Below are 26895 nucleotides of genomic sequence, written 5' to 3'. Positions count from 1 at the left end.
CTTTTTGTTTCTCTTCTCAATTCCCACCTTCCTTCCTTTTTCAGTTGGAGGCCGGATCCGCAGGCTCTAGCCACGGATGCTTTCCTTCAGATTTGTCCGTCATCTCTTCTTTGCGCTTTTCCTCCTTTCCCTCTGATTCCTCGAGTTCTTGCACAAGCGTGCAGTCAACAATCCACTCTAGTTCCCATAAACCCCTTTTAGCAGGCTCAGCCCTGGTATCCAACTCTATTGGAATTACCAGCCGATCGTCCGGTCTGGCTTCCTCATTTCCCCAACCTGCTGTTGGATCCCCAGGGTCAACAATACCACATGGTCCTCGACAATTCCTTGTTCCTCATTGCTTGGAAGATTTCGGGTCGTCCTGGAGAACCCCAGGAATTTCAGAGGATGCTCTTAAACTCATCCAACAGTCTAGAGCCCCGGGTACCTCCCGGGCTTATAAATCCGCTTGGGCCATTTGGTGCAGCTGGTGTATGGACATGAATTCAGATCCCTTTTCAGCTGATATGGTGCTAGTTGAGAATTTCCTTGCTTTCTTGGCCTCCCAGGGTAAGGCCTAACGCACTATCAACACTTACAGATCAGCCATTTCAGCTGAACATCATAGAGTCAATGGCAGACCGACTGGTGAACATCCTCTCATCTGTCAACTTTTAAAGGGAGTAAGATGTGTTTTCCTCCATCTCCTAAATATATTATAATGTGGGATGTTAATCTAGTGTTGAATGTTTTTACGGCTTGGCCGGATAATGATCTCCTTTCTCTTAAGCAACTTTTGGCAAAGTTGACTATGCTTTTATGTCTGATATCCATAAAACGTGTTTCACTTTAGATGTTACCTCCTTCTTTTTCTTCTTCTCTCCTTTTGGTGTTTCTTTTCAGGTTCAAAGACGTACTAAAACTGACCTGGCATCTGTGCATTACCCATTCTTATCCTCTCAACCCAAAACTGTGTGTTGGAATTTGTTTAAAGAGCTGTGTGACACGTACTGCAGATTTGAGATCATCCTTAGCCTCCCAATTACTTATTTCTTTACAGAAACCCCTAAGTCACCCCTCTAGCAGGCCTTACAGCCCTAAGGCAGGGTGCACTATACCACAGGTGAGGGGACAGTGTCTAAGCAAAACCTTAGACATTGTAAGTGCAGGGTAACCATAAGAGTAAATGGTCTGGGAGTTTGTCAGACACAAACTCCACAGTTCAATAATGGCTACACTGAAAACTGGGAAGTTTGGTATCAAACTTCTCAGCACAATAAATGCACACTGATGCCAATGTGCAATTTATTGTAACATACATATAGATATATATATATAGATGCCCCTGAATACCAACCCGACTTCCAGTGTAGGCTGACTAGAGTCTGCCAGTCTGCCACACACCAGACATGTTGCTGGCCACATGGGGAGAGTGCCTTTGTCACTCTGTGGCCAGGAACAAAGCCTGTACTGGGTGGAGGTGCTTCTCACCTCCCCCTGCAGGAACTGTAACACCTGGCGGTGAGCCTCAAAGACTCGCCCCTTTTGTTACAACGCCCCAGGGCATCCCAGCTAGTGGAGATGCCCGCCCCTCCGGCCACTGCCCCCACTTTTTGCCGGCAAGGCTGGAGGAGATAATTAGCAAAACAAGGAGGAGCCACCCACCAGTCAGGACAGCCCCTAAGGTGTCCTGAGCTGAGGTGACTCCTGCTTTTAGAAATCCTCCATCTTGAGAGTGAAGGATTCCCCCAAAAGGGTTAGGGATGTGCCCCCCTCCCCACAGGGAGGAGGCACAAAGAGGGTGTAGCCACCCTCCAGGACAGTAGCCATTGGCTACTGCCCTCCCAGGCCTAAACACACCCCTAAAACTAGTATTTAGGGGCACCCCAGAACCTAGGAAACTATATTCCTGCAACCTTAACAAAGAAGAACGACTGCTGACCTGAAGCCCTGCAAAGAAGACAGAGACGACAACTGCCTTGGCCCCAGCCCTACCGGCCTGTCTCCCAACTTCGAAGAAAACTGCCACAGCGACGCATCCAACAGGGACCAGCGACCCCGGAAGCCTCAGAGGACTGCCCTGCACCCAAAGACCAAGAAACTCCTGTGAACAGCGGCTCTGTTTAAAACCAGCTACTTCTTGGCACCAAAGAAGCAACTTCCAAAGACTTCACGTTTCCTGCCGGAAGCTTGAGACTTCACCCTCTGCACCCGACGCCCCCGGCTCGATCTGCAGAAAACCAGCACCTCAAGGAGGACTCCCCGGCAACTGCGAGCCCAGTGCGTAATCAGAGACGACCACCCTGAGCCCCCACAGCGACACCTGCAGAGAGAATCCAGAGGCTCCCCCTGACCGCGACTGCCTGTAACAAGGGACCTGGAACCAACACTGCACCCGCAGCCCCCAGGACCTGAAGGAACCGAACTCCATGGCAAGAGCGACCCCCAGATGACCCTCTGCCTAGCCCAGGTGGTGGCTGCCCCAAGGAGCCCCCCCTGTGCCTGCCTGCATCGTTGAAGTGACCCCCGGATCTCTCCATTACTTTCTATACAAAACCCGACGCCTGTTTGCACACTGCACCCGGCCGCCTCTGTGCCGCTGAGGGTGAACTTTCTGTGCCTTCTTGTGTCCCCCCCAGTGCCCTACAAAACCCCCCTGGTCTGCCCCCCAAGGACGCAGGTACTTACCTGCTGGCAGACTGCAACCGGGGCACCCCTGTTCTCCATAGAAGCCTATGTGTTTTGGGTACCTCTTTGACCTCTGAACCTGACCAGCACTGAGCTGCTGGCGTGGTAACTTTGGGGTTGCCTTGAACCCCCAATGGTGGGCTACCTATGCCCCAACTTTGAGACTTGTAAGTGATTTACTTACCTTCAAAACTAACCTTTACTTACCTCCCCCGGGAACTGTAGATTTTTGCAGTGTCCACTTTTGAAATAGCTTATTGCAATTTTTACAAAGACTGTACATGATATTGTGTTCAGTCAAAGTTCCTAAATTATCTACGTAAAGTACCTTACATTTAAAGTGTTTAATGTAAATCTTGAACCTGTGGTTCTTAAACTAAGAAAATATATTTTTCAATATAAAAACCTATTGGCCTGGAGTAAGTCTTTGAGTGGGTGTTCCTCATTTATTGCCTGTGTGTGTACAACAAATGCTTAACACTACCCTCTGATAAGCCTACTGCTCGACCACACTACCACAAAATAGAGCATTAGAATTATCTATTTTTGCCACTATCTTTCCTCTAAGGGGAACCCTTGGACTCTGTGCACACTATTTCTTACTTTGAAATAGTATATACAGAGCCAACTTCCTACGCCTGTTTCTTCACCTACTTTAGCACGTTGGGTCAAATGGATCATGTCTTTAGCTGGGATCAATGTAGATTTTTTTGGAACCCATTCTGCCAGAGGGGCCATGGGCTCTCAGGCTTTCTGGGCCGGGCCTCTTTAAAGGATATTCTCAAGTCTGCAGACTGGTCTAATGAAAACACGTTTAAAACTTTTTACTGTAAATCAATCTCTCATGTTTCAGACTGTTATTGCTATTCTTTGAACATGCTTAATATGAGTCTCCGGTCTTGTAATAAAATTGAGATTTTCCTAGCCTTGGTGTCCAAAAGGCTAGATTTTATTAAAGACAACAAGGCAAGTATTATCCCACCACTCGATTAACCCTTCCTTGTTCCTTTATTTCAGTTCCAACTCCCTCTTCCGGCATTAGATCCTCCTAGTCGACATGATGTTCTTTCATCAAGACAGGATTCTTTCTTCAACGTTTCTCCTTCCCGTGCTCAAGTCTACGCTCGCCAACTTCAGGATTGCTTTATTGACATTTTCACTGTGATTACTATATTCTATACAGTTTTGTTTGTTACTTATTCTCCTCTTTAGTTCTCACATCAAGAAAAGAGGACTTGTTCGCAGTCAATATATTAATAGCTGAACTCGATGTCCTATTGGTCGTTCTCATTGTGATGTCACTTTATAGTTTACTTTTCTTGGGAAATGTAGTTTTTTTCTTGGCTGCTGTTTAAATTAAAAGCAAGAAAAGACAGCAAAATACTTGCCTCAGTGTCTTTATTAAAATCTAGCCTTTCGGACGCCAAGGCTAGGAAAATCTCAATTGTTTAACATTTCGTAGTGTGACCTCACTGCATGTGACATCATTGTGAATTAAATGTGCTAATTAGTGGCGGCTGCCACTGAACAGCAGGGGAGGGAACCATGCACAAAGGGCCATGGGGGGAGGCTTTCAGAGTTAATAAATAAATGAATTACCTAAGGGTCTCCCCTCTTCCTCTTCTGGCTGCACAGGCTCAGGATGCTGCTGAAAGCAAAAGTTGTGATTGGTCTGAGCGGCTTGCTTTGCGGCTCAGACTGGAAGTAGGAGCCTATGCATGTTCTCTAGCTGGGTAGAGAACATGCAAAGTACCCAACCGGCCGGCCAAAAATACATGTGCACTTTGCGTGCACATTGCTCTCTTCCGGCACACTCCTTCCCTCCAGCCCCCCCCCCCAACCCCACTCCCCAACAAGGAAAAATAAAAAGGTAATAACGTGTACGTTACTATCATTTTATTTGATCTTTTTAGGGGAACCAGTGGGGCAACTCTCCTCCACCTTAGCGGAGGAGCCGCCTCTGGTGCTAATTAGTACACCCATTTTTTTTTCATGACGTGCTTTGGACCTGTATCACTGACACTGAGCCCGTGTTCAGTTATTTAGGCCCATCACTCACTCAGATAGAGCTAACCCAGGATAACATGACACATGACACCTTCTTTCCAGCTGCAGGCCTTCAGCTACATTTACACTGCATTGGTTCATCGTGGGACTTGTGCTTCTAGTAGACTTCAAGTAACCCCCAGTGGACCATGGTAACTATAAACAATGATGTGTTAAAGGAAAGCGCGGGGCTGGAATTGTTGGATTCTCGCGAACTGTCATCTGGTAATTCGATGTTTGGTTCATTGCCTTTCTCTGCAAGAGCTGCCTCTGAATAATCAGACATGTATGCGTGGTCATGCACTCTGGCGGACACTGTAAATTTACATTTAATCTTGCTGCTTAGTAGCGCTATGTTTTCAGACTTGGCTTCTCTCCGCCATGTCCCTGCAGTATATCTTTTCTTCTACCTCTTTTTCCCTCCACTCACCCTGCCCGTCCATCATTTCCCTCCCTTCTGTCTACTTTTCGGCACAAGGAGGTTTTGGGGCGTGTCCTTAGCCTTGCACAATTGAGGGAAATTGCTGTCCCGCGATAGGAAATATTTCCATGATGATGTTGTCTTAACAGGTCAGAGGGAAGGAAAGTAGAGTGAGTGTGCAGAGGAGCACAAAGAGGGGCAGTCTGCGAGCTGGGCAAGCCTGCGAGGATGTGTGTCGTGCTGTCTGTCTCGGTGTTTTTGACGGAGCTGCTGCTTCTATGCACCTGCACCAGAGCCGAAGAGAGTGATACATGTCCAGGTAAAATAATCGATTTTATGAATACTTGTTAGTAAACCACCTTGGTATTAATCAATCCAAAATCTTAATGGGCTTGTAGCAATCCGATTTTATTTGCATGAAAAAATAATTCATATTAGCCCTCTGTGATATTCACTCCTCAGATAATTTTATTGCTGTAGCCCAGCCGACAAGTGCTCGACAGCCTGGAGGCCTTTTCCACGCTTAATTCTTTCAAGATGCAAATACTGTCTTTCGGAATGGTGTTGCAAACATACGATCCCCCCAAAAATATTAAGAAAGATACGTGCTTTAAAAGGTCATTCCATAGTCACCTGGACCAATCCCTGTCAGCGTCCCGTAAAATAATCTATATAGGTGTTTTAAGTCAGAGGTCTGACTCGTGCCATCCATCCACCCGACCAGCACTGGAATTTCTCAAAGTTCTTAAATAGAAAAAAATGTTTTATCACCCACTTCAATAGCGTTATGGTACCTATATCATTCATTGGAAAGTTGAATAGTTTACGTTGCTCTTTCAGGACTCGATTTGGCACATGCAAATATACACGTATGTTGCCGGTGGTCAACCCACTAAGCTGTTTTGCAGGCTCTGTTTCAAAGGCTGCGTTGGATTACTGTGCAGTCTCTGGCGACCCTCAGTATTTTGAGCAGGTGCAGCTCCGAGCCTTGCATTGCACAACGCCAGGTGCGCTTACATTCACAACCTTTTCGAAGAGGTTGGTACCTGTCTGCCTGCCTGGACGAAAATTAGTTACTCTATAGAAGTGGTCTCCAAACTTTTTAATGCCTCGCCCCCCAGTTGAAAAAAAAAAATCATTGCCCCCCCTCAGAATTGTTCACAATTATTTTATAAAGTTGGCAATGTTTAAATATGTCTAGACCTATTTAAACATTGTAGTTAAGTACTGCTACCTTTTTTAAAAATGCAATAACATGCTTCTGCTTAAAACAAAGGCCTGTTATCTGTATAATGCTTCTTTTGGCCGTAGTCGAGCGCCCCCCTATGATCACTTGAGGCCCCCTGGGGGGCCCGCCCCCCAGCTTGAAGTCCTCTGCTCTATAGTGAGGCTGCTACAATTATCAATGACCTACTGGGTGATGAGAAACGTCCGAAACAATCGCAAGCGGAATGACGCTTGCTGGAAAAACGCAGAGCTTTTTCTCTGCCTTAACCAAGCATGTGCTGAACAACGCCATAAGGCAGAGAAAAAGGGAGAGTGCATCGGAAAAGGGTGCGCTCAGGTAAGTGGGGCTGGGGTGGGGGATTTTTTTTAAGGGGCAGGGGGTCGGGGTAGTTATGTTTTTTAGAACAGGTAGGAGGAGTTATGTTTTTAGACTGGGTGGGGGGTCGGGGTAGTTATGTTTCTAGGGGTTCGGGGGTCGGGGTAGTAGTGTTTTTGGGGTGGGTAGGGGGTCGGGGTATTTGTGTTTTTAGAGCAGGGCGGGTAGTTATGTTTTAGGGTGGGTGGTGGGGGATCAGGGTACTTATGTTTTTAGGGCAGGTGGGGGGTCGGAGATAGTGTTTTTAGGGCAGGTGGGGGCGGGGAAGTTGTGTTTTTAGGGTGAGGTCGGGTAGTTATGCTTTAGGGTGGGTGGTGCCATTTTTTTTTTAAGCAGCAGTGATGGGGGGGTCGGGGTAGTTATGTTTTTAGGGCGGGCAGTGGGGAGTTAGGGTAGTTATGTTTTTTAGGATGGGTGGGGGAGTGATGGTTTTAGAGCAGGTGTGGTCGGAGTAGTTATGTTTTTGGGGGCTCAGTGGGGTCGGGTAGTAGTGTTTCTAGGGAAGGTGGGGGTTGGGGTACTTGTGTTTTTAGGGCAGGTGGGGTGGTTATGTTTATAGGGTGTGTGGTGGGGGTCGGGGTACTTGTATTTATAGGGCAGGTGGGTGGTCTGGGTAGTAGTGTTTTATGGGCAGGAGGGGGGCGGGGTAGTTGTGTTTTTAGGGCGGGGTTGGGTAGTTATGTTTTTAGGGTGGGTGGTGCCATTTTTCTTTTTAGGGGTAGTGGGGAGTCGGGGTAGTTATGTTTTTAGTGCAGGTAGTGGGGAGTCAGGGTAGTTATGTTTTTAGGGCATGTGGTGGGGAGTGGTGTAGTTATGTTTTTTAGGGTAGGTGGGGGGGCCGGGGTAGTAGTATTTTTAGGGTGGGTGGGGGGTAGGGGTGGTTGTGTTTTTAAGTCTGGTGGTGCGGGGGTCGGGTAGTTATGTTTTTAGGGCGGGCGGTGCCATTTTTTTTAAGGGGCGGGTGGGGGTCGGGGTAGTTGTGTTTTTTAGTGTGGGTGAGGGGTCGGGGTAGTTCTGTTTTAAGGCGGGTGGGGGCGTCGGGATATTTGTGTTTTCAGGGTGGGTGGGGGGTTGGGTTAGTTGTGTTTTTAGAGCAGGTGGGGGGTCAGGGTACTTGTGTTTTTAGGGTGGGTGTGGGGGGCACAGTACTTGTGTTTTTAGGGCAGGGTCGGGTAGTTATGTTTTAGGGCGGGTGGAGGGTGGAATACTAGAACAACGCATGCTGTTCCACACAAGCCTTTACCAGGCGTGCTTTTACAACGAAAATCGTTGTAAAGGCATGCAAGGTAAAGGAATGCGTGCAAACAACGCAGTCATTGTTCTGACCGTGTTGGTCAGGCATGCCTGGTTCTCGCATTAGTTGTTCCATCATACATTCCTGGGTGATGGCCACTTCTCAATACGTGGAACACCAAAGAATCTACATAAACAGCAGATCTCCAAATGACAGCAGCAGATTTTTACAGATACAGACTTGGAATATTATCAAAAGTGAGAATGGTATCCAAACTTTCCTAATCACTAACTCATTCCCTTATGCATGCATCTGAGTTACTTAAGCATCCACTTCAGAGCTCTGTCTGTAAACTTCCTGTCACTCATGACTTAATTGTTCCTGTAGTGTTTTTAGAGCGGGTGGAGGGAGGCAGGGTAGTTGTGTTTTTAGGGCAGGGGTCAGGTAGTTATGTTTTTAGGGTGGGTGGTGCCATGTTTTTTTAAGGGGCGAGGTGGGAGTCTGTGTAGTTATGTTTTTAGGGTGGGTGGTGGGGGATCAGGGTAGTTATCGTTTTTAGGACAGGTGGTGGGGGTCAGGGTAGTTATGTTTTTTAGGGCAGGTGATGGGGTAAGTGTAGTTATGTTTTTTACAGTGGGGGAGGGTTGAGTAGTAGTGTTTTTAGAGCGAGTGGGGAGGCAGGGTAGTTGTGTTTTTAGGGCCAGTTTTGGGGGTCGGGTAGTTATGTTTTTAGGACAGGTGGTGCCATTTTTGTTTTTAAGGGGTGGGGTGGGGCTCAGGGTAGTTATGTTTTTAGGGTGGGTGGTGGAGGGTCGGGTAGTTATATTTTAAGGGCAGCTGGTGGGGGGTCCGAATAGTAGTGTTTTTAGGGTGGGTGGGGTGGGTTGAGGTGGTAGTGTTTTTAGGGTGGGTCAGGGTAGTTATGTTTTTAGGCCTGGTGGGGGGTGGGTAGTTGTGTTTTTAGGGTGGGTGGAAAGTGTCCGGGTAGTTGTTTTTTAGGGTGGGTGGGGTGGGGTAGTTTTTTTTTAGGGCAGGTGGGGGGGTCGAGGTAGTTGTGTTTTTAGGGCGGGTGGGGGGTCGGGTACTTATGTTTTTAGGGTGGGTGGGGGTTCGGGGTAGTTGTGTTTTTAGGGCAGGGGGGTCGGGTAGTTATGTTTTTAGGGCAGGTGGGGGTGGTGGCATACTATAACCACGCATGCCATTCCACAAATGCCTTTATTAGGCATGCTTTTACAACAAAAAATCGTTGTAAAGGCATGCATGGTAAAGGTATGCGTGGAAACAACGCAGTCGTTGTGTCTATCGCGTTGTACAGGCATGCCTGGTTCTTCCATTAGTTGTTCCATCATACATTCCTGGGTGATGGCCACTTCTCAATACATGGAACACCAAAGAATCTACACAAACAGATCTCCAAATGACAGCAGCAGATTTTTCCAGATACAGACTTGGAATATTATCAAATCGACAATGGTGTTCAACCTTTCCTAAACACTAACTCATCCAGTTATGCATTCATCTGAGTGACTTAAGCGTCCACTTCAGTGCTCTGTCTGTAACCTTCCTGTCACTCATGCATTAACTGTTCCTGTTCTGTGAGAGATGGAAGCTTGCGCTAGTCTGCCCTACTGGCTTTCTTCTGTGGGAAGTTGTAGATTTCACATATTGCCAGATGTTACAGATGGAACATTGCTTTGCTACTACCATACTGTCCTTCTTTTGTGAGGAAGTAAAGCTTGAACTGCTGCTGTCCAATTTGTACCTGTCATGTGGAAAACGTGTGCTGATGCTACCCTACCTGTACCTGTCTTCTGAAATTGGGACGCGTACAGTTTCTGACAAAGGTGTACATGTTCCATGAAGAGGGTTGTGTTGCACCTACCTGGTATGTGTGAGGGAATGGTGTGATATTCCTTATGCTTCTGCCACCTATCCTTAACGTATTTGTGTTAGGGAAGGCTGCACTGCTGGTGTCTATGATATACCTTTATTGTGTTAAGAAGCTAGGTATAAAACTTTCTACTAAACATAAGCACAAACAATGGAAATTGCCAATGCTTGTTTTAATGCATGATCTGAGTACAAGTGAACCCCGGGGCATATTTATCAATCTTTCATGCAGCACAATGCAGAAATGCGCAACGCAGCAAGCCACCTTACTGCACGGCTTTGTATGTAAGTGAAAGGACAGGAATGCACCGTATTGAACATTATACAGTGCATTCCTGTCCTTTCCTATCGCTGATGCACTTTTAACTGCCTTGCGCCAATGCAGGTACCCTTAAATCATGTGTTAAGGGTGCCTGTATTGTAGGCAGGATTGTTTTTATGCAGGAAGAGACATCTTCCTGCACAAAGACAATGATGAGAAGCATTTTCCTCTTTGTATGTGTGCTGCAGAATGCAGCACGTAAAGAAACGGTTAAAAACGAGGAGCAATAAGGTTATTTTTACCCTTTATGCCTCACCTGGGGAGACATAGCATTTTGACGCATTCCAAGGTCTACCACTAATGGCCAATTTGGGAATGCACCAAAATTCATAAGTGGATGTCTGGGAACACCTACTCTTTGGCAGTTATTGTCTCTCAATACCAGTCCATATGTGTGTACCAGCGACCTCGCATTGCATTTATAAAGCTCTCCATCAGACCTGACAACTTTCAATAAAAACTGACCCTGTGAGAGGATTGAACTGTAAGGAGAGGGGTGTTGGGACCTTGAGCTCATTACCTCCTCAGCCATGAAAGTGCTTCAGAGGAGGCGTGGCCATTGAGAGGCTGTGGGCTTTGTGCAGATCACTGCCCTTGAGCTACTCCTTCCCCTCAAGGCAAACAAACCCAGGCTTCAAAGGCTACTTACTGCTGCTGTCCCGTGGAGTTTGCACACCCAGTGGACATCAGCTGTGCTCAGCCTCCACACAGTGTGAGTTGGCCACGCTCTCTGCTGGGGTTCTCAACTCACATTGTGCGATCTCTGCTGCTCACTGGGTGTGTAAAAGGACCCACTGCTGTGTGAGTCACTGTGGTGCCGCATGAATTGGCAGGTCTGCTCCATTCTCCGTTGAGAGGCACCAACTTGCATTATCGGAAGGGTAGCATATCACACCTCATAAGAGTGCTTCACTTAAAGTTGTACTTCCTGGGGGAAATGTGGGAAGTGTTTTGGTGTTGTGTGTAACTGACCAGAGTGGTTCTCTTTTTATGTCTTGGCCTGCAGCACCTAATAGTGTGGAGGAGGAAGGATAAGTCAGAGATGGGGCATATTCATGTTACATCAGCTGGCTATTAAAGTTTATTCTGCTTGAGTCTAATCACAAAATGTTTTCGACCCTTTGCCTGTGCTGCATACTACAGTTAGGTCCTTCACCCTATAAACCTTGTCGATCTGAGAAAGAGAGCACAGAGATCCGGCTAAATGCCCTGAATTACAATGTACCTTATATGATTAAAACCCACAGAGCTGAGGGACATGAATGGGAACTGCAGTGATGAGTTGCATCAAAGTCCTCTAGGATACCATCCATATGTGGCAGATCTCTACGTACTTTGGGTGCTTGTGCATGTCCTCTGGTGTGGACTTTCCTGGTTTAGGTAGATTGATGGTGCTTGTCTGACAGTATGAGGTAGTCCTAGTCTGCCCTCTCAATAGCAGACTGGGCTAGAGGTACTTTATCAGGACGGTCAGGGATTGTCACCCTACCTGCACTGATAACAGTGGGCTTTAGTAGTATCAAATTATTTGGATTCTTTGACTTTTGAGCACTCATGAGCAGAGTGTGATCTAGTCCCAAAGGCTGTTTGGTTTTGCTGTATGTCTCTGTCCTTCATAGGCTGTCTACCTGTATTCCTTCTCCATACATCCCTCTCACCCCACACTTTACGCAACCCATTCGTCCGTGCCTCTACTGCACCTCTTTCCTCCAAGTACCCATCCCCCTTTGCACCATCTCTTACAGCATCCAACATCTGCTTTTCTCTCCTCCCACTTGCGTCCCCTGAGCCTCTCTCCTCTAAAATCTTGTTCTCCTATGTTACCTGTTCCACTCTGCGACCCATCTCTTCTTTCTTCAAATTTCCACAGCATCCCTTTTTCTCCCTATCTGTCTCTATGTATCCCACTCTTTTCTGTATCTCTCTTACTCCACCCCATGCTATTATATTTTATCCACCTTACCTTCACTTCACTTCACTCTTTCCTCCTTTCCTTTATCCCTCCCCCATGCTGCTTCCTTTACCTTTTTGACTTTGCCTCACCTTTCCCTTTGTCCCTTTGTCCTTTTGTCAGGCTTCATCCATTCTGTCCACCTCTCCTTTCATTACAGGGGTGCAGCTGGTGGGTCTCACTGGCTCGGATCGCCTTGCCATCATACAGGGATGCCCTGGAACCCAAGGGCCCATCGGACCCCCCGGGCCAGCGGGAGCCCCTGGAGAGAAAGGATCCACTGGAGAACCAGGCCTGAGAGGTAAGAAGTGGGGGTAGGTGTGTCTTGTCTGCCACAGCAATCCAGGGTAGAACTTCCTCTGCATCAAGGAATATGACGGCAAGGTCAGCAGATTAGTGTAAAAGCAACTGACCAGTATTTTCTAAAACTTTGGGGTTTCAGACTCTTACTGTGAAAATATACCCTCATGTCACCCTTTGGCTGGTGATTCTACGTGCTAAATCAAGCATACCCTGCTCTATGATCATCATGTAGTTGGGTTGCTATACTCTTTTGGTTCTGATACCAGTGGCAATGGACCAGAGAGAATATTACCCAACAGACTGGTGCTAGATTTGTCAGACTTCTACACGGTTTCTGAGTCTTTAGGGCACCATCTAGAGGACAGTGAATGATGCATCAAAGCTACAGCACTGCCTTGAGACTGACAACCAAAGGAACGGGGCACACTGGCTGCTTCCCCGTCCCTCCTCTCACTTCACATAAAGGCAATCATAGTACCCATCCACACTCATAGTACCCACCCACGCATGTGATGGGATCCAGCACCTGACAGACTCACAAAGAAAAATAGCTTGAAGGCAGCTGACAAACAGTTTCTGAAAAGATGGATGGGAAGCATGTAGAATTTTGTTTATGAGCAAGTGAAGGTGAGATATCACTCTCAAGGCTTGACCCTTGACACTCCCTGGCGGCCAGCACTGGACTTGGCTGTGGCATAGTCACTAATTGCTAAGGTGAGTACTGGACAGGCTCACCGAGTGCTGAAAGGAATTCTGGAGTGATGGCGCTGGCCTGAATTATGGGTGGGCTCCTTGCGAACAAAGGCTTCCTCTCCAGCAGTAGCACTGTCTCTCACATACCGGTTCTGCTTGGATACTTAGGGGCATATTTATACTCTGTTTGTGCCAAATTTGCATTATTTTTTTAACGCAAATTCAGCGCAAACCTAACTCCATATTTATATCTTGCCATTAGACATGTATAATGTCAAAATATAGGAGTTTGCACCATTTTTTGGATTCGTGCACTTACCGTTTGTCAATGAGATGCAAGGTAGGTGTTCTCATCTAAAAAATGGTTCTATCTCTAGTGCCCCATAATTATCCCCTCATGCTAAAATGACGCACGAGGGGGGAGGAGGGGCCAAATAATGGTGCAACGCTTGCTTTGCACCATTATTTAACACCTGGGTAAGACCAGGCATTAGGGGACCTGTGGACCCATTTCCATGGTTAAGCACCATGGAATGGGTCCACATGTGCCCTCCCGAACCCCCAGGAATACCCCCACCCAAGGTACGCCGGAGGATGGGGTCTCCATCCCAGGTAAGTCCAGGTACGTTTTTTTTTTGTTGCCATCGGGGGGCCTAACTTGGGGCCCCATGTATGGCACAGGGTGCAATGGTCATGACTAGGGGACACTTGTCCCCTTTTCTGGCCATTAGGGTGGTGGGCATGACTCCTGTCTTTCCTAAGACAGGAGTCATGTTTTTGGTGGTTGTGCACCAGGAAATGGCGCTAGTCTGGTTAGAGGCTTTTTTTTTTGCCTCTAACCAGGATAGCATAATTTTTTGATGCACAACCCCCTCCTTCCCTACCACCACCGCCACCCGGCTAGCGTCTTTTTTGAAGATGCTAGGCCACGTTTAGCAAAAAGTATAAATTTTGGCCTTAGTTTTAAAAGTGGTGAGATGTCCTAATGGCATCTCTTCCTTCTCTCCCCGAATGCCATAGAAAACGAAGACCTTTATACTAATCCTGCAGTGTCTGTAAACTCAGGTGGGAACAGGAACATGCTGGCACCACACCATCCGGTTCAGTGCCTCACAGGTAAATAAGATGGATATAATAGGTGTGTACAAAAGAAGGGTAGAAAGGAGAGCATCCAAAGTCTGTTTGTCTGTTCAACATTTCCTGCCCACTGGGATGTTTAAACCTTCAGTAAATAGGATTAATGAAAGCAATAAGGAACAGGGAATAAGAAACAAGGATCAAGGAAACAAAGAACAAATACGTTTTAATGAATAAAGCATAAAAGGTCTAAAGTTCACTTCCTCTTGTGAAATGACGCCTCTTAATCCACACTGGGCAGAGAGACTCATCTTGCTATTAGCAAAGTAAAAAGGGTGGCGTGTTGTAGACTCCAAGGACTAGGCAGGCCCTGTCACTGCAGGTATGAACACGTCATGGGTAGTGTCAGAAACAGTGTCGGTGACAGATAGTGACTTAAGCTTCCCTGGATACTTTTATCATCAATAAAAGCTGTTCTGGGGGTGTCCCTCTATCTATACTTTTTAACCCCAGCAGTTGCAGTGTAGGTTTCTTTTTTATGTGCTGTTCATCAAACCACTTCTATGAACTGGTCTCTGTTTAAGGGCACAAGTTTGAAGTCCGGGTGGATCATGCTTGACTGATTGAGCGTAGACTACAACAAGGAAGATGGGCGAGTTGGAAGAAGCTGATTTAATTACTTATAATGTGCTTTACCTCCGATCCCTCCCTCGCCTTCCTTTCCATACCAATGAGGCTCCTTGCCCCTAGACCCCACCCTTCTCCTTTAAAAAGTCCCCCCTGCCCCAATACCTCCTGTTCTTTGTTGTCTAGCCCGCTAGACTTAACTTCTCTTTCTCCTCCACGGCGGGGCTTGGGGGAGCTTCGTGTTGACTCTCGGTGAGTGCGGTGCTCCTCGCGGTGGGTTCCCGGCAGTAGCGTCTTCCTGGAGGTCACCTGGGCTGCCTTAGGGGATCCGCTTCCAGGTCGGCTCATGGAATCGGTCAGCTCTTTGGTGGCTGGGGCTGCGCTTTCGGGTCTTCGCCTCGTGTTTGCTGGGCTGATTCACTAGTCATGTCCTCTTCATGCAACTACGGTAGGCCGGCTGTTCTGCCTGCATTTTTCTTTCTTTTTTGTTGATTTGTGCGTCATTTTTATTTGCTGCTTGTGGGGGGAGGGGGTTCTCCCCTATTTTAGTTGGCTGTTGTTGGGGTTTCTTTAGTGTGTATTTCTTCTGGGATCATTTCGGTGCAGGATCATTCCAACGGGCGCCGGATTCTTTGGAGGAGGAAGATGTTGTGGTTCCCATTCAGATGCCTAGTGGACGCCAGGCTGCGCTGGGGGTTCCTGCTCCTCTCATGTCCAGGGAGGAGGTTCAGGACATAATTGAGGTGGCTGTGTCTAAGGCCCTTCAGGTTGGGGCACCCCGTCCTGGACGTTCTTCTGCCTCTCGTCCCTTGGGGCCGCGGAGGGCTCCTCTCCTCGGATGATGACGCTCCTTCTACGTCTTCTGGTGGGAACTATGGCCCTCGAAGCTGCCCGCCAAGATCTGACCGCCGGGCGGCTGCCAATGCAGCCACACTCCTGCCGCGGTCCTTATGAGACCCCCGCTGGGCCGGCGGGCAGAAACCTGGTTTCCGCCCGCCGGCCCAGCGGGGATCTCACCCGCAACACAGGAGCAGGCTCCAAATGGAGCCGGAGGTGGTGCGGCCGTGCGCTTGCGCTTTTCACTGTCTGCTATGCAGACAGTGAAAAGCTGCAGGGGACCCTGTCAGGCGGCCCCTGCACTGCCCATGCCAGTGGCATGGGTAGTGCAGGGGCCCCCAGGAGCCCGACGACTCCCCGTACCACCAGCCTTTTCCTGGCGGTACAAACCGCCAGGAAAAGTCTGGCGGTCGGGGACTCGGAATCCCCTAGGCAGCGCTGCAAGCAGCGCTGCCCAGGCGGATTATCACCGCCGGGGCAAATGTGGCGGGAAACCGACGGCCCCGGCGGTGCGACTGCAGCGCTTCCGCCGCAGTCATAATTCCCGGGATTGCACCGCCAGCCTGTTGGCGGTGCAATCGCCACAACAGCCATGGTGGTCTTTGACCGCCAGGGTTGTAATGACCCCCCTATGTCTCCAGGGAGGAGATGTGGGATGGTCTGGCCCATGTTCGGGACAGTTTGGGTTTTCCTGTTTTTCACCCTTCTGTGGCTGATTCCTACTTGTTTCTCCAGTATGCCTTTTCTTCCAGGAAACGTCATTTTCAGCCCCAATTTTCTCCTAAGAAGTCTGGTCCTTCCATTCGGGGTGGCCTCAAGAAGGGTTGCTGACAATCACTGTGGGACTAGAAGTTGGCCGCTTGGGGGTCGACTGATACACTTTCTTCCCTTTTGGCGGGGGGATGTCGCTGATCGCTGGGTGCTAGACATTGTGGAAAATGGATACACCATAGACTTCACCCTGGTTTCCCCGGATATGGGGCGGTTCGTCAAACGCCCTTGCCTGCGGACGGTGCCAAGAGGGCTGCATTGCTGGAGGGTGTCTAGGACTTGCTGTTGAACTTGCCATCTCCCGAGTTCCTGTGGAGGAACGGGGATGGGGTGCTTATTCCATCTTGTTCCTGGTTCCAAAAGTATTGGGAGTTTTTCGTCCAGTGCCGAATCTAAAATGGGTGAATTCCTGGATAAAGACTGTGCATTTCCGGATGTTGTCCGTTCAGGCAATTTTTCCTCTGATCTCTCTGGGGGATTTCCTGCGGTCTCTGGATCTGCAGGATGCTTACCTGCATGTTCCAGTCACCCTGTCCTCTCAGAGGTTCCTCTGCTTTGCAGTGGGCGGGACCATTGTCAATTCTGTGTTCTTCCGTTTGGCTTCAAATCCTCTCCCAGGATTTTCACCAAGGTGCTGGCTCCTCTGATGGCACTTCTCCATTCCAAGGAGGTGTTTGTCCATCCTTATTTGGACGATATTCTGAGTCAGGCTCCCAGCAGGGTTCTGTTGGGGATTCATGTGGCAAGGGTTTTTTTGGTCCTGCAAGGTCACACGTTTTTGGTCAATTGGGGGAAGTCAGATTTGGTTCCTTCTCAGGATCTGGTTTTCATTGGGCCCAATTTCTGACTCTACAGGGATTGGTGACTGTGTCGGAGAAGCGACTGTTGAGTCTCCAGTCCCAGGTGTTGATGGTCTTGTCGCTGAGGGCTCCCAGGGCTCTTCAGTGGTTACATCTGCAGGGTCATTTGGCTTCGGTAATTTTTCTGGTGCCTTGGGCGCGGTTTCATCTTCTTTGCCTGATGAACTGGTTTCTCTCCTGTTGGTCTCCCGCTCTGGGCACTCTTCAGGCGAGGATTCCTGTGTTGGGGTTCATTCGCAGGGAGTTGGGTTGGTGGCTGGTGCCAGCTCATCCTCGTTTGGGGGTGCCTTAGGCTCCTTTAGTGCCTGTTGTAGTGACGACCGAAGACTGTCTCTCCGGATGGGGCACGTGGCAGGGGTCGGAGCACGTCCAGGGGTTTTGGTCTCTTCTGTAGTCGGTCTGCTCCTCGAATTGGAGGGAGTTGAAGGTGGTTCTTCTGGCTCTTGTGCATTTTCAGGTGTCCCAGCGGCACATGGATGTTCTTCTCTGGACAGACAACTTGGTTGCCAAGTTTTACGTCAACAAGCAGGGTGGGACCAGGTCTCGGTCTCTGTTTTGGGTTGCAAGGGACATTTTTGTTTGGGCTCAGGATTGGGTTCTATCTCTTCCTGCCACGTACATTCAAGGGGTGGTCAACGTTAGGGCAGATCAGTTGAGCAGGGTCATTCCTTCCTCCCAAGTTTTTTTTCCTCCTGTTGTCTCTGTTCCATCGTCTGGTTTGCTTGTGGGGGTCTTCCTGTGGTGGATTTGTTTGCCTCACAGAGAATGCAAAGGTGAGGCGATTTTGCTCCCGGTTTCATTGCCCTCTGGCTTGGGACGGGATGTCGTGTCGTTGGCCTCAGGGTCTTCTTTATGCATTTCCACCCTTCCAGTTGCTCCGTTCTTTTCTGGGGAGGGTGTATCTACTGAGGGAAGGATTCTATTGATCACTCCTCACTGGCCACAGGCCAGTTGGTTTCCGTTGCTTTGGTTGATGGCCTCCTGTCAAATGTGGGATCTCCCTCTCTGTCCCTCTCCCCTAGCGTTTCTTTGCCTCCCTCTAGGGTCATTGCGGCGGTTGCACTTGATAGCTTGGAAGTTGAACGGCGGGGATTGATGGCGTTGCGGTTCCTTTGACGTCGACTTTGCTGGCTTCCCGGCGTTGTTCCACGTTACTGTCCTATGATCGTCAGTGGAAGGTGTTTTCTGCCTGGTGTTTGCGTCACCTGGTGGATCCTACGGTGGCGTCTCTGTTTGAGATGATGCAGTTTTTTCAAGATGGGGCTCAGTTGGGTTTGTCTGTTGCTACCCTGCGGGCGCAGTGGGCGGTTATTCAGGGTTTTCGGGGTCCGTTGCGTAATCTTTCTGATGAGGGTCATTTTATGCCTAGATTTTTTTCAGGGCCTTCTTAACTTGTTTCCTCATACGGTGCATTTCTTTCCTACCTGGGATCTTTCATTGGTGTTGGAGGTCTTTTCTGGTCCTCCTTTTGAGCCTCTGGAGACCTGTGATTTGCGTCATCTGACGCTGAAGACTTTTTTTCAGGTGGCGATCACTTCTGCCCAGCATTTGGGGGAATTGGGGGCTTTGACCTACACTTTTCCTTTTTGCAAGATTTTTCCGGATCGAGTTGTTCTTGTGCTGGTTCCCTCTTTTATTCCCAAGGTGAATTCCACTTTCCATGCTCGTCAGGAAGTTATTCCTAGGGCATCGTTGGAACACATGAGGGTGGTTGCTCCTTTCCGGAAAGGGGATTCGTTGTTTGTTAATTTTGGTCCGGCTCGGAAGGGGAGGAACCGTCCACTGCTTCTTTGAGTCATTGGGTCCGCTCTATGGTTTTGCTGGCATATTCTTTGAAAGGGTTTGTGCCTCCTCCGTGGGTTCAGGGGCGTTCTACCCGGGGTATGGCTGCTAAGGTGGGTGAGTTACAGGGCGCTTCTGTGGTGGAAATTTGCAGGGCGGCTACTTGGGCCTCTCCATCCACTTTTGTTTGTCATTACAGAATTGCAAAATTGGGATGTTTGGAGTCGGTATTGGGTCACCGTGTTGCCATCTATGATGCAATAGGGGTGTTCTTTTCTGGTGGCCTAATTTGTTGTGATTAAATATGTTGCAACTCAATGTCCGTCTCCTGTGTTTCTCTTGCTACATCTCATTGGTATGGAAAGGAAGGCGAGGGAGGGACGTAAGGTAATGCATCCATTACTTAGCGGTAATGGCATTACTCCTAAACCTATTCCCTCACCTTCCTTTTCGTTCACTCCCGCCCACCTGGTACGGGATGCCTGAGTTGCTGTTTTGGGCTTGTTTCTGTACAGGAGGTGTTGGGGCAGGGGGACTTTTTAAAGGGGAAGGGAGGGGGCTAGGTGAGACAAGGAGCCTCATTGGTATGGAAAGGAAGGCGAAGGAGTAAGACTAGGAGGAATGCCATTACCTGTAAGTAATTGATGCATTACTCCGAGTCCTGCCTTCAACTTCACACTTCTTTAGTCTCTCTGTCTCCTTTCTCGGAGATTGAACTGGACCAGTGGGTGCACTGGTTACACTGAAAAAGGTTTTGGGGATTCACCTGCCTTTGTTCTGGCTGGAGGTGGAGGGTGAACATGAAAAAGGAGAAACAAATAAAAAAAGAAGAGTTTAAAAATTGCACATTTATAGTAAAGAGCAGATGTAATGCATTTGGTACCCACAGAAGGCATTTAAGAAAGATTGTCCATCCAGTTTTGACTACAATACTAAAGGAGTGAGGTGGCAATTATTCTTAGATGACATCACACACCACTTCTGCTATTATATACATTTTAATTGTACACAGTGTGGGTTCGGTGAACAATTCGGACCAAGGCATTTCTGTAAAGACTAACCCGATCTGGAAATGAACTCTCACAGAAAACAAGTCACAGAACAGTGGTTGTGTACATGGATCCAGAAACTGAGCTGCAGCAACCTCCACTGGTTTGATTTTCTTAGCTTGACGTAAGCGAGTTGCTTTGACGCATAGATAGCAACTGATGATTAGGGATTCCATCCATGTAGGACAGACAATGTAAGAACTGAGCGCCAGCCTGAACTTCAAACTGGGTTATTTTTTTCTATTGAGAGTATACAACAGATATGGAAAGCCATGTTTCAATTTTCTATGCATTGAACTAAATAATTTCTTTATGTTCTTTATGGGATTTTAATTGGTATGTGTCATTTTGGAATAATGTGTGTCATTACCTCATGCAGCATGGTAGATGATCTTGTAAAGGAAATTTCATGGTTAGTGTGGTCGTAGGAAGCATTACAAGGTGATACATAAGGGCATATTTATCTTTATTTCTCCTTAGAAGATTGCTTTTGTGTCCCTTCCTGCACAAAAACAATCCTGTCTGTAATGCAGGCACCATTGAACCATGGTGCAGGGGTGCCTGCATTGGTGCTAGGCAGCAGTTTGTGCCCCAGTGCAGGCAGAGAGCAGGAGTGCGCCTTATCTTGATAGATTTGGTGCAGTCCGCCCTCTCCCTTTCATGCAGTGGGGTAAGGTATACTGCGTTGCATGAAGTAATGTTAAATATGGCCCATAGTAGTGAATTGGTCAGATGCACGTCAGCAGGTGAACATTAGGGTATTACATTGTGGGCCACATTTATCAATTTTTTGTGTCACCCTTGCACCATGCAAGGTGAGGCAGGACAAAGCAAACCCTAGTATGATATTTACCAAACCTCCGAAGGCCTCCTTGCTTGGGTCAGCGAGACTTGGTAAAACTGGAGTAACACAGGCAGCACAAGTCACTACCTTGTGTTGCTCTGGTGTGGGAAGGCATACCATATGTGGAGCATGGGTGGTCCCACGCATCCACTCATAGATTTTGGCCCATTCTCAGATTTACCAGGACAGTTAACCCTGGGAATGTGTCAAAATGGTACGCCTTACCAGGAGAGGCACAAGGAGAAAGAGATTTATTTCTTCTTGTTTCCTCTTTCTAAGTGTCCTGCATTCTGTAACACACTTAGAAAGAGGAAAATGCCTCAATAGATTGTCTTTGTGCAGGAAGTACCCCTTGCTGCACAAAACAATCCTGCCTACAATGAAGGCACCCATGCACCGCGCTGGTGCAAGGCAGCAAATTGTGCACCAGCGCAAGGAAAAGACAGGAATTCCCCATATAATGTAAATTATGGTGCATTCCTGCACTCTACTTTTCACTCAGCACAGCACAGCATGGTGTCTTGCTGTGCTGCATTGCATGAATATATGATAAATCTGGCCCTGTATTTCTTATATAGTGTACTCTCCGCTGCAGGCGTAACAACATAAGAAGAACATTCAAAGATAGTCCACTACAAACAGGAAAATTGGTGGGGTGCTCAGATATTTTATATATAAAGTAAAAGAGGGTTAACTTTAAAGATCTTTGGACAAACCATTCCAAAGACAAGGAGCTGGCACATGGAAGGCATGGACTATTATTCACCTCCACTGAACAAAACGACACATAAAACAATTTTGGTGGTCATTACAACCCTGGCGGACGGTGTAAAAGGTGGGGTGATACCGCAAACAGGCCGGGGGGAAAAAAAAAGGGAATTACGACCCTGGCGGTAACCGCCAACAAAGACAGCCACTTTAACACTTCGCCCGCCACAGCGGTACAGACAAACAGCGTGGCGGTCACCGCCAACAGACAGGCGGGAGACAAAGTACCGCCCACACTATTACAACACACCAATCCGCCACCTTTTCCGGGGCGGATTCACCGTGGATAAAAACACGGCGGAAAAAGCTTTTGCAATGGGAAAACGCTCACCTTAACACACTCCACGAGGAACGACGACTCCATGGAGCCGGAACTCTAAATACTCCCTGCTCTTGTCTTTCTGCTCCTGTACGAACAACAGCGACGTAGGCGCAGAACATACCGGTGAGTACTGCATCTACGACACGGGGGAGGGGGTGGCAAAAGTTAGGGGGACACCCACCAAACACCCCCACCCCCACCCTTGCATATTACAACATACACACCAATGCTGTAAAAAAATATCACATTAACAACCCACAATCCCCCCGGAAGAATGCAAAGACAAAGCAAGATCCGTTCAAATATTGTAATGTGCCAATATACATGTCATAAAAAAATATACTGAATCATATCTCCAAATCTTTCATATTTATATATATACAATACAAGAAGTAGTGCAGATATGTACACAACAAAGTCCGTGCACCAACAGTCCAAAAATGCATGGGCGAAGGCCCACAATAGATACCTGACCAAAATCCGAGAGAACACTGCCGGGGCATCAGATTGAAACACTACAGGCACCTCAGGGGGAAGGGAAGGGGGGGCACCTCAGCCACATGACTGCAAAGCCATATCCACGACGGGGCTCCATGCCCATTGATGTATCCTGGGGAGTGCAAAGCCACAGTCTATCAAGTCACAACAGTGGGTGGGTTGCCCACTGTGCCATCCTGGGGAGTGCAATGCCACAGTGTCTCAAGTCTTTACAGTGGGTGGGTTGCCCACTGTGCCATCCTGGGGAGTGCAAAGCCACAGTCTCTCAAGTCTTTACAGTGGGTGGGTTGCCCACTGTGCCATCCTTGGGAGTGCAAAGCCACAGTCTCTCAAGTCACAACGGTGGGTGGGTTGCCCACTGTGCCATCCTGGGGAGTGCAAAGCCACAGTCTCTCAAGTCACAACAGTGGGTGGGTTGCCCACTGTGCCAAACTGGGGAGTGCAAAGCCACAGTCTCTCAAGTCACAACAGTGGGTGGGTTGCCCACTGTGCCATCCTGGGGAGTGCAAAGCCACATTGACGCAAGTAGATGCAGTTCTCAACTGGTACTGGGTGTGACTGGTGGCCAGACTGGATGAGTCTTCCCGTGAAAGTACCTGTCCTGTCACTGTCCCAGCTGCACATGGGAGAAGGATGCCTGATGTGGCGGCCTATTCATACCCACACGGTGTTTGGCCTGATCAGCGGTCTTCACCATGGCGGTCTTGGCCTTGTTCAGCGGTGCTTTGCCATGGCTGGCTATGGACTGTTCAGTGGTCTTCACCATGGCGGTCTTTGCTTTGTTCAGCGGTGCTTTGCCATGGCGGTCTTGGCCTTGTTCAGCGGTGCTTTGCCATGGCTGGCTATGGACTGTTCAGCGGTGCTTTGCCATGGCTGGCTATGGACTGTTCAGCGGTCTTCACCATGGCGGTCTTTGCCTTGTTCAGCGGTGCTTTGCCATGGCGGTCTTGGCCTTGTTCAGCGGTGCTTTGCCATGGCGGTCTTGGCCTTGTTCAGCTGTGCTTTGCCATGGCTGGCTATGGACTGTTCAGCGGTGCTTTGCCATGGCTGGCTATGGACTGTTCAGCGGTCTTCACCATGGCGGTCTTGGCCTTGTTCAGCGGTCTTCACCATGGCGGTCTTGGCCTTGTTCAGCTGTGCTTTGCCATGGCTGGCTATGGACTGTTCAGCAGTGCTTTGCCATGGCTGGCTATGGACTGTTCAGCGGTCTTCACCATGGCGGTCTTGGCCTTGTTCAGCGGTGCTTTGCCATGGCTGGCTATGGACTGTTCAGCAGTCTTCACCATGGCGGTCTTGGCCTTGTTCAGCGGTGCTTTGCCATGGCGGTCTTGGCCTTGTTCAGCAGTGCTTTGCCATGGCGGTCTTGGCCTTATTCAGCGGTCTTCACCATGGCGGTCTTGGCCTTGTTCAGCGGTGCTTTGCCATGGCTGGCTATGGACTGTTCAGTGGTGCTTTGCCATGGCTGGCTATGGACTGTTCAGCGGTCTTCACCATGGCGGTCTTGGCCTTGTTCAGCAGTGCTTTGCCATGGCTGGCTATGGACTGTTCAGCGGTGCTTTGCCATGGCTGGCTAGGGACTGTTCAGCGGTAGCCTGAGATGGCGGTTCAGATACTGACATTGGTGTGTGGCATGACGAACTCCACACTGGACATTGGGGTGTGCATGACGAACTCCACACTGGACATTGGGGTGTGGCATGACGAACTCCACACTGGACATTGGGGTGTGGCATGATGTTCCATCATCGCCCAGCGGGACTGTGGGATCCTGGTCCCTCCTGGGCACTGACTCCGGCGGTGGTCTCCTGACCAGTGACGATACTCGGGCCCTCCTGGGCACTGACTCCGGCGGTGGTCTCCTGACCAGTGACGATACTCGGGCCCTCCTGGGCAATGACTCCGGCGGTGGTCTCCTGACCAGTGACGATACTCGGGCCCTCCTGGGCAATGTCTTACTCGGGCCCTCCTGGGCAATGACTCTGGCGGTGGTCTTCTGACCAGTGACGATACTCGGGCCCTCCTGGGCAATGACTCTGGTGGTGGTCTCCTGACCAGTGACGATACTTGGGCCCTCCTGGGCAATGACTCTGGCGGTGGTCTTTGGACCAGTAACAACGGTGCTGGCGGTTGTGTCTGGACCGCTGGAAACGATGGCGCACTTCTCCGCCGTGACACTCACAACAGGCTGGGCAGACTTCCTCCGAACATTCTTTGGAGTTACAGCTGACTCACCAATCGCCTTCGATCCCATTTCACATGTTGTCCCACCAGGAGTCTTGACACGGTCCCGTCGTCCACTCTCCAATTTCGGTGCCTTTACAGGGGGTGGGCTGACAGTGCCTTGGCTCCGGGTCCTACTGCCTGCCCTGGTGGACGGTGCACTCCAAAAACCTGGAACACGCACCACTGGTACTGGAGGCTTTTTGGCTGAGGCGCTACGACGGGACTGATGAACTGGAGGGGGGGGTGGGGGCAAACAGGTCAATTTGACAGAGGGACAGTTTCTGACGGACACTGGGATGGGTAGTTGGAGGGGGTCTGGGAGTGGAGGTAGAGGAGGTGGTTGTAGGAGGTGTCACTTTAGGTGTTTTGGGTGCAGGTGCAGGTACAGGAGGCTGTCTTGAGGTGGATGGATGTTGGGTGAGTGATTGCCGGCGTTTGCGTACTTTGGGAGGGGGCGTCACAGACACACTGGGAGAGGACACAGGGGACGTGTAAATGGCAGTGGAGGTGGTGAGTGCAGGTGAGCGTGGTGTGGTGCTGGGTGTTCTGGTGCGAGTCCTAGTGCCTGTAGATGTGGTGCATGCAGGTGTGTGTGTAGACGAGACTGGGAGGGAGGAGGGAGAAGAGGAGGAGGGGGACACAGTGGAGACAGTGGATGTTGCTGTGTCTGTATGGATGTGATTATTGTGTGAGTGCCTGTGGTGTGTGTTTTGCCTATGTTTGCTTGAGCTACTTTTGGGTGTTGACTTGTGTGCAGGCTGGTCTGTAGGTGTGCTTGGGATGGGCTGGGGTACAAGGGATTGGGTCTGGGTGGAGGAGGTTGGAGGGGGGAAGCTGGACACAGGGACAATGGCTGCCATCAGAGCTGAAGCCAGAGATTGCAGGGTTCGCTGAAGGACAACCTGACCAGAATGAATGCCTTCCAGGAATGCATTACCGTGTTTCAACTCTCGTTCTACACCCTGGATGGCATTCACAATGGTAGACTGCCCAACAGTGAGTGACCTGAGGAGGTCAATGGCCTCCTCACTGAGGGCAGCAGGGGTGACTGGGGCAGGGCCTGAGATGCCTGGGGCGAAGGTGATGCCCACCCTCCTGGGTGAGCGGGCGCGGGGGCGAACGCTGAGGGGCTGCTGGGAGGGCGGTGCTGGTAGGGGAGGTGGCAGCTGTACCTGTAGAAGTGGGGCGCACAGATGGTGCCGCCACCACAGGGTAGCTCCCATCGGCGGACGAGTCAGTGTCGCTGGTTGGTGATCTAGTGGCCGACGTGAAGCTCCCCTCGCCCTCCGTCCCACTGGTGAATTCAGAGTCTGTGGTGTGGCCCTCCATGGCCATGTGGGATGCAGCTCCCTCATGCTCCAGTGCCACTGTACCTCCGCCTGTTGATGCTGATGTACAAAAGAACAGGGAGAGCAGGAAAAGGGGGGAGACAGAAGAAAGAGAGTTTTAGTGCATGGCATACCGCTACCGTTGGCGGACAAGACAGACGCAGCAGCCCCATGCATTACGTCGTGCTCCTGACCTCTGCACATGCTATTTCTGGGATATGGCCTACATGGCAATGGTGGTAATCTGCCCACATGGATGGCAAAGGTGCAACTATACATCAACTTCCCTCTGTTTTGAGCTGGGGTAGAGTGCCACATGGCCTACATAACGGAGGGGGCTTGCCTACCTAACTCGCCCTGGCCTAGGGACACCCACAACCCACCACCCCCACCCAGACACCTCCACTGCACGCAAAGTCCATATGATGAGGTCGTACTCACCCCCTTGTGTCTGCTGTGATGTCCTTAAGCGCCCATCCAACTCCGGGTAGGCCACCGCCAGGATCCGGAACATCAGGGGGGTCATGGTGCGACGGGCACCCCTCCCACGTTGGGAGGCCATCCCCAGCTGACCCTCCGCCGTCTTCTTGGTGCAGCGGCGAATGTCCTCCCATCTCTTACGGCAGTGGGTGCCCTGTCTCTGGTGGGCCCCCAGGGTCCGGACTTCCTTGGCGATGGCACGCCAAATGTCCCTCTTCTGGTGGGCGCTGACCTACATGACATGCACAAGGAAAGAGGACAGTCATTACCTACTGCACCGTCCCAACTCTATCCCTGTG

The 26895-nt window shown here is 49.6% G+C and overlaps 1 protein-coding gene across 1 annotated transcript in view; it reads left to right on the top strand.

Annotated features, from left to right (window-relative positions):
* The first annotated feature begins 5265 nt into the window (after positions 1-5265).
* The window catches only part of LOC138285298 (ficolin-3-like), a 165527-nt gene continuing 143897 nt past the window's right edge, over positions 5266-26895 (top strand). The window contains exons 1-2 of the mRNA XM_069225041.1: positions 5266-5453; positions 12295-12435. Of these exons, the coding sequence (XP_069081142.1) occupies positions 5363-5453; positions 12295-12435 (232 nt within the window). The 5' untranslated portion in view covers positions 5266-5362. The remainder of the gene's footprint in view (positions 5454-12294; positions 12436-26895) is intronic.

The sequence above is a fragment of the Pleurodeles waltl genome, chromosome 3_1 (assembly GCF_031143425.1).
Source record: "Pleurodeles waltl isolate 20211129_DDA chromosome 3_1, aPleWal1.hap1.20221129, whole genome shotgun sequence".
Classification (NCBI taxonomy): domain Eukaryota; kingdom Metazoa; phylum Chordata; class Amphibia; order Caudata; family Salamandridae; genus Pleurodeles; species Pleurodeles waltl.
Note: the sequence above shows the minus strand (reverse complement) of the source record. Positions and strands in the feature narration are given on the sequence as shown.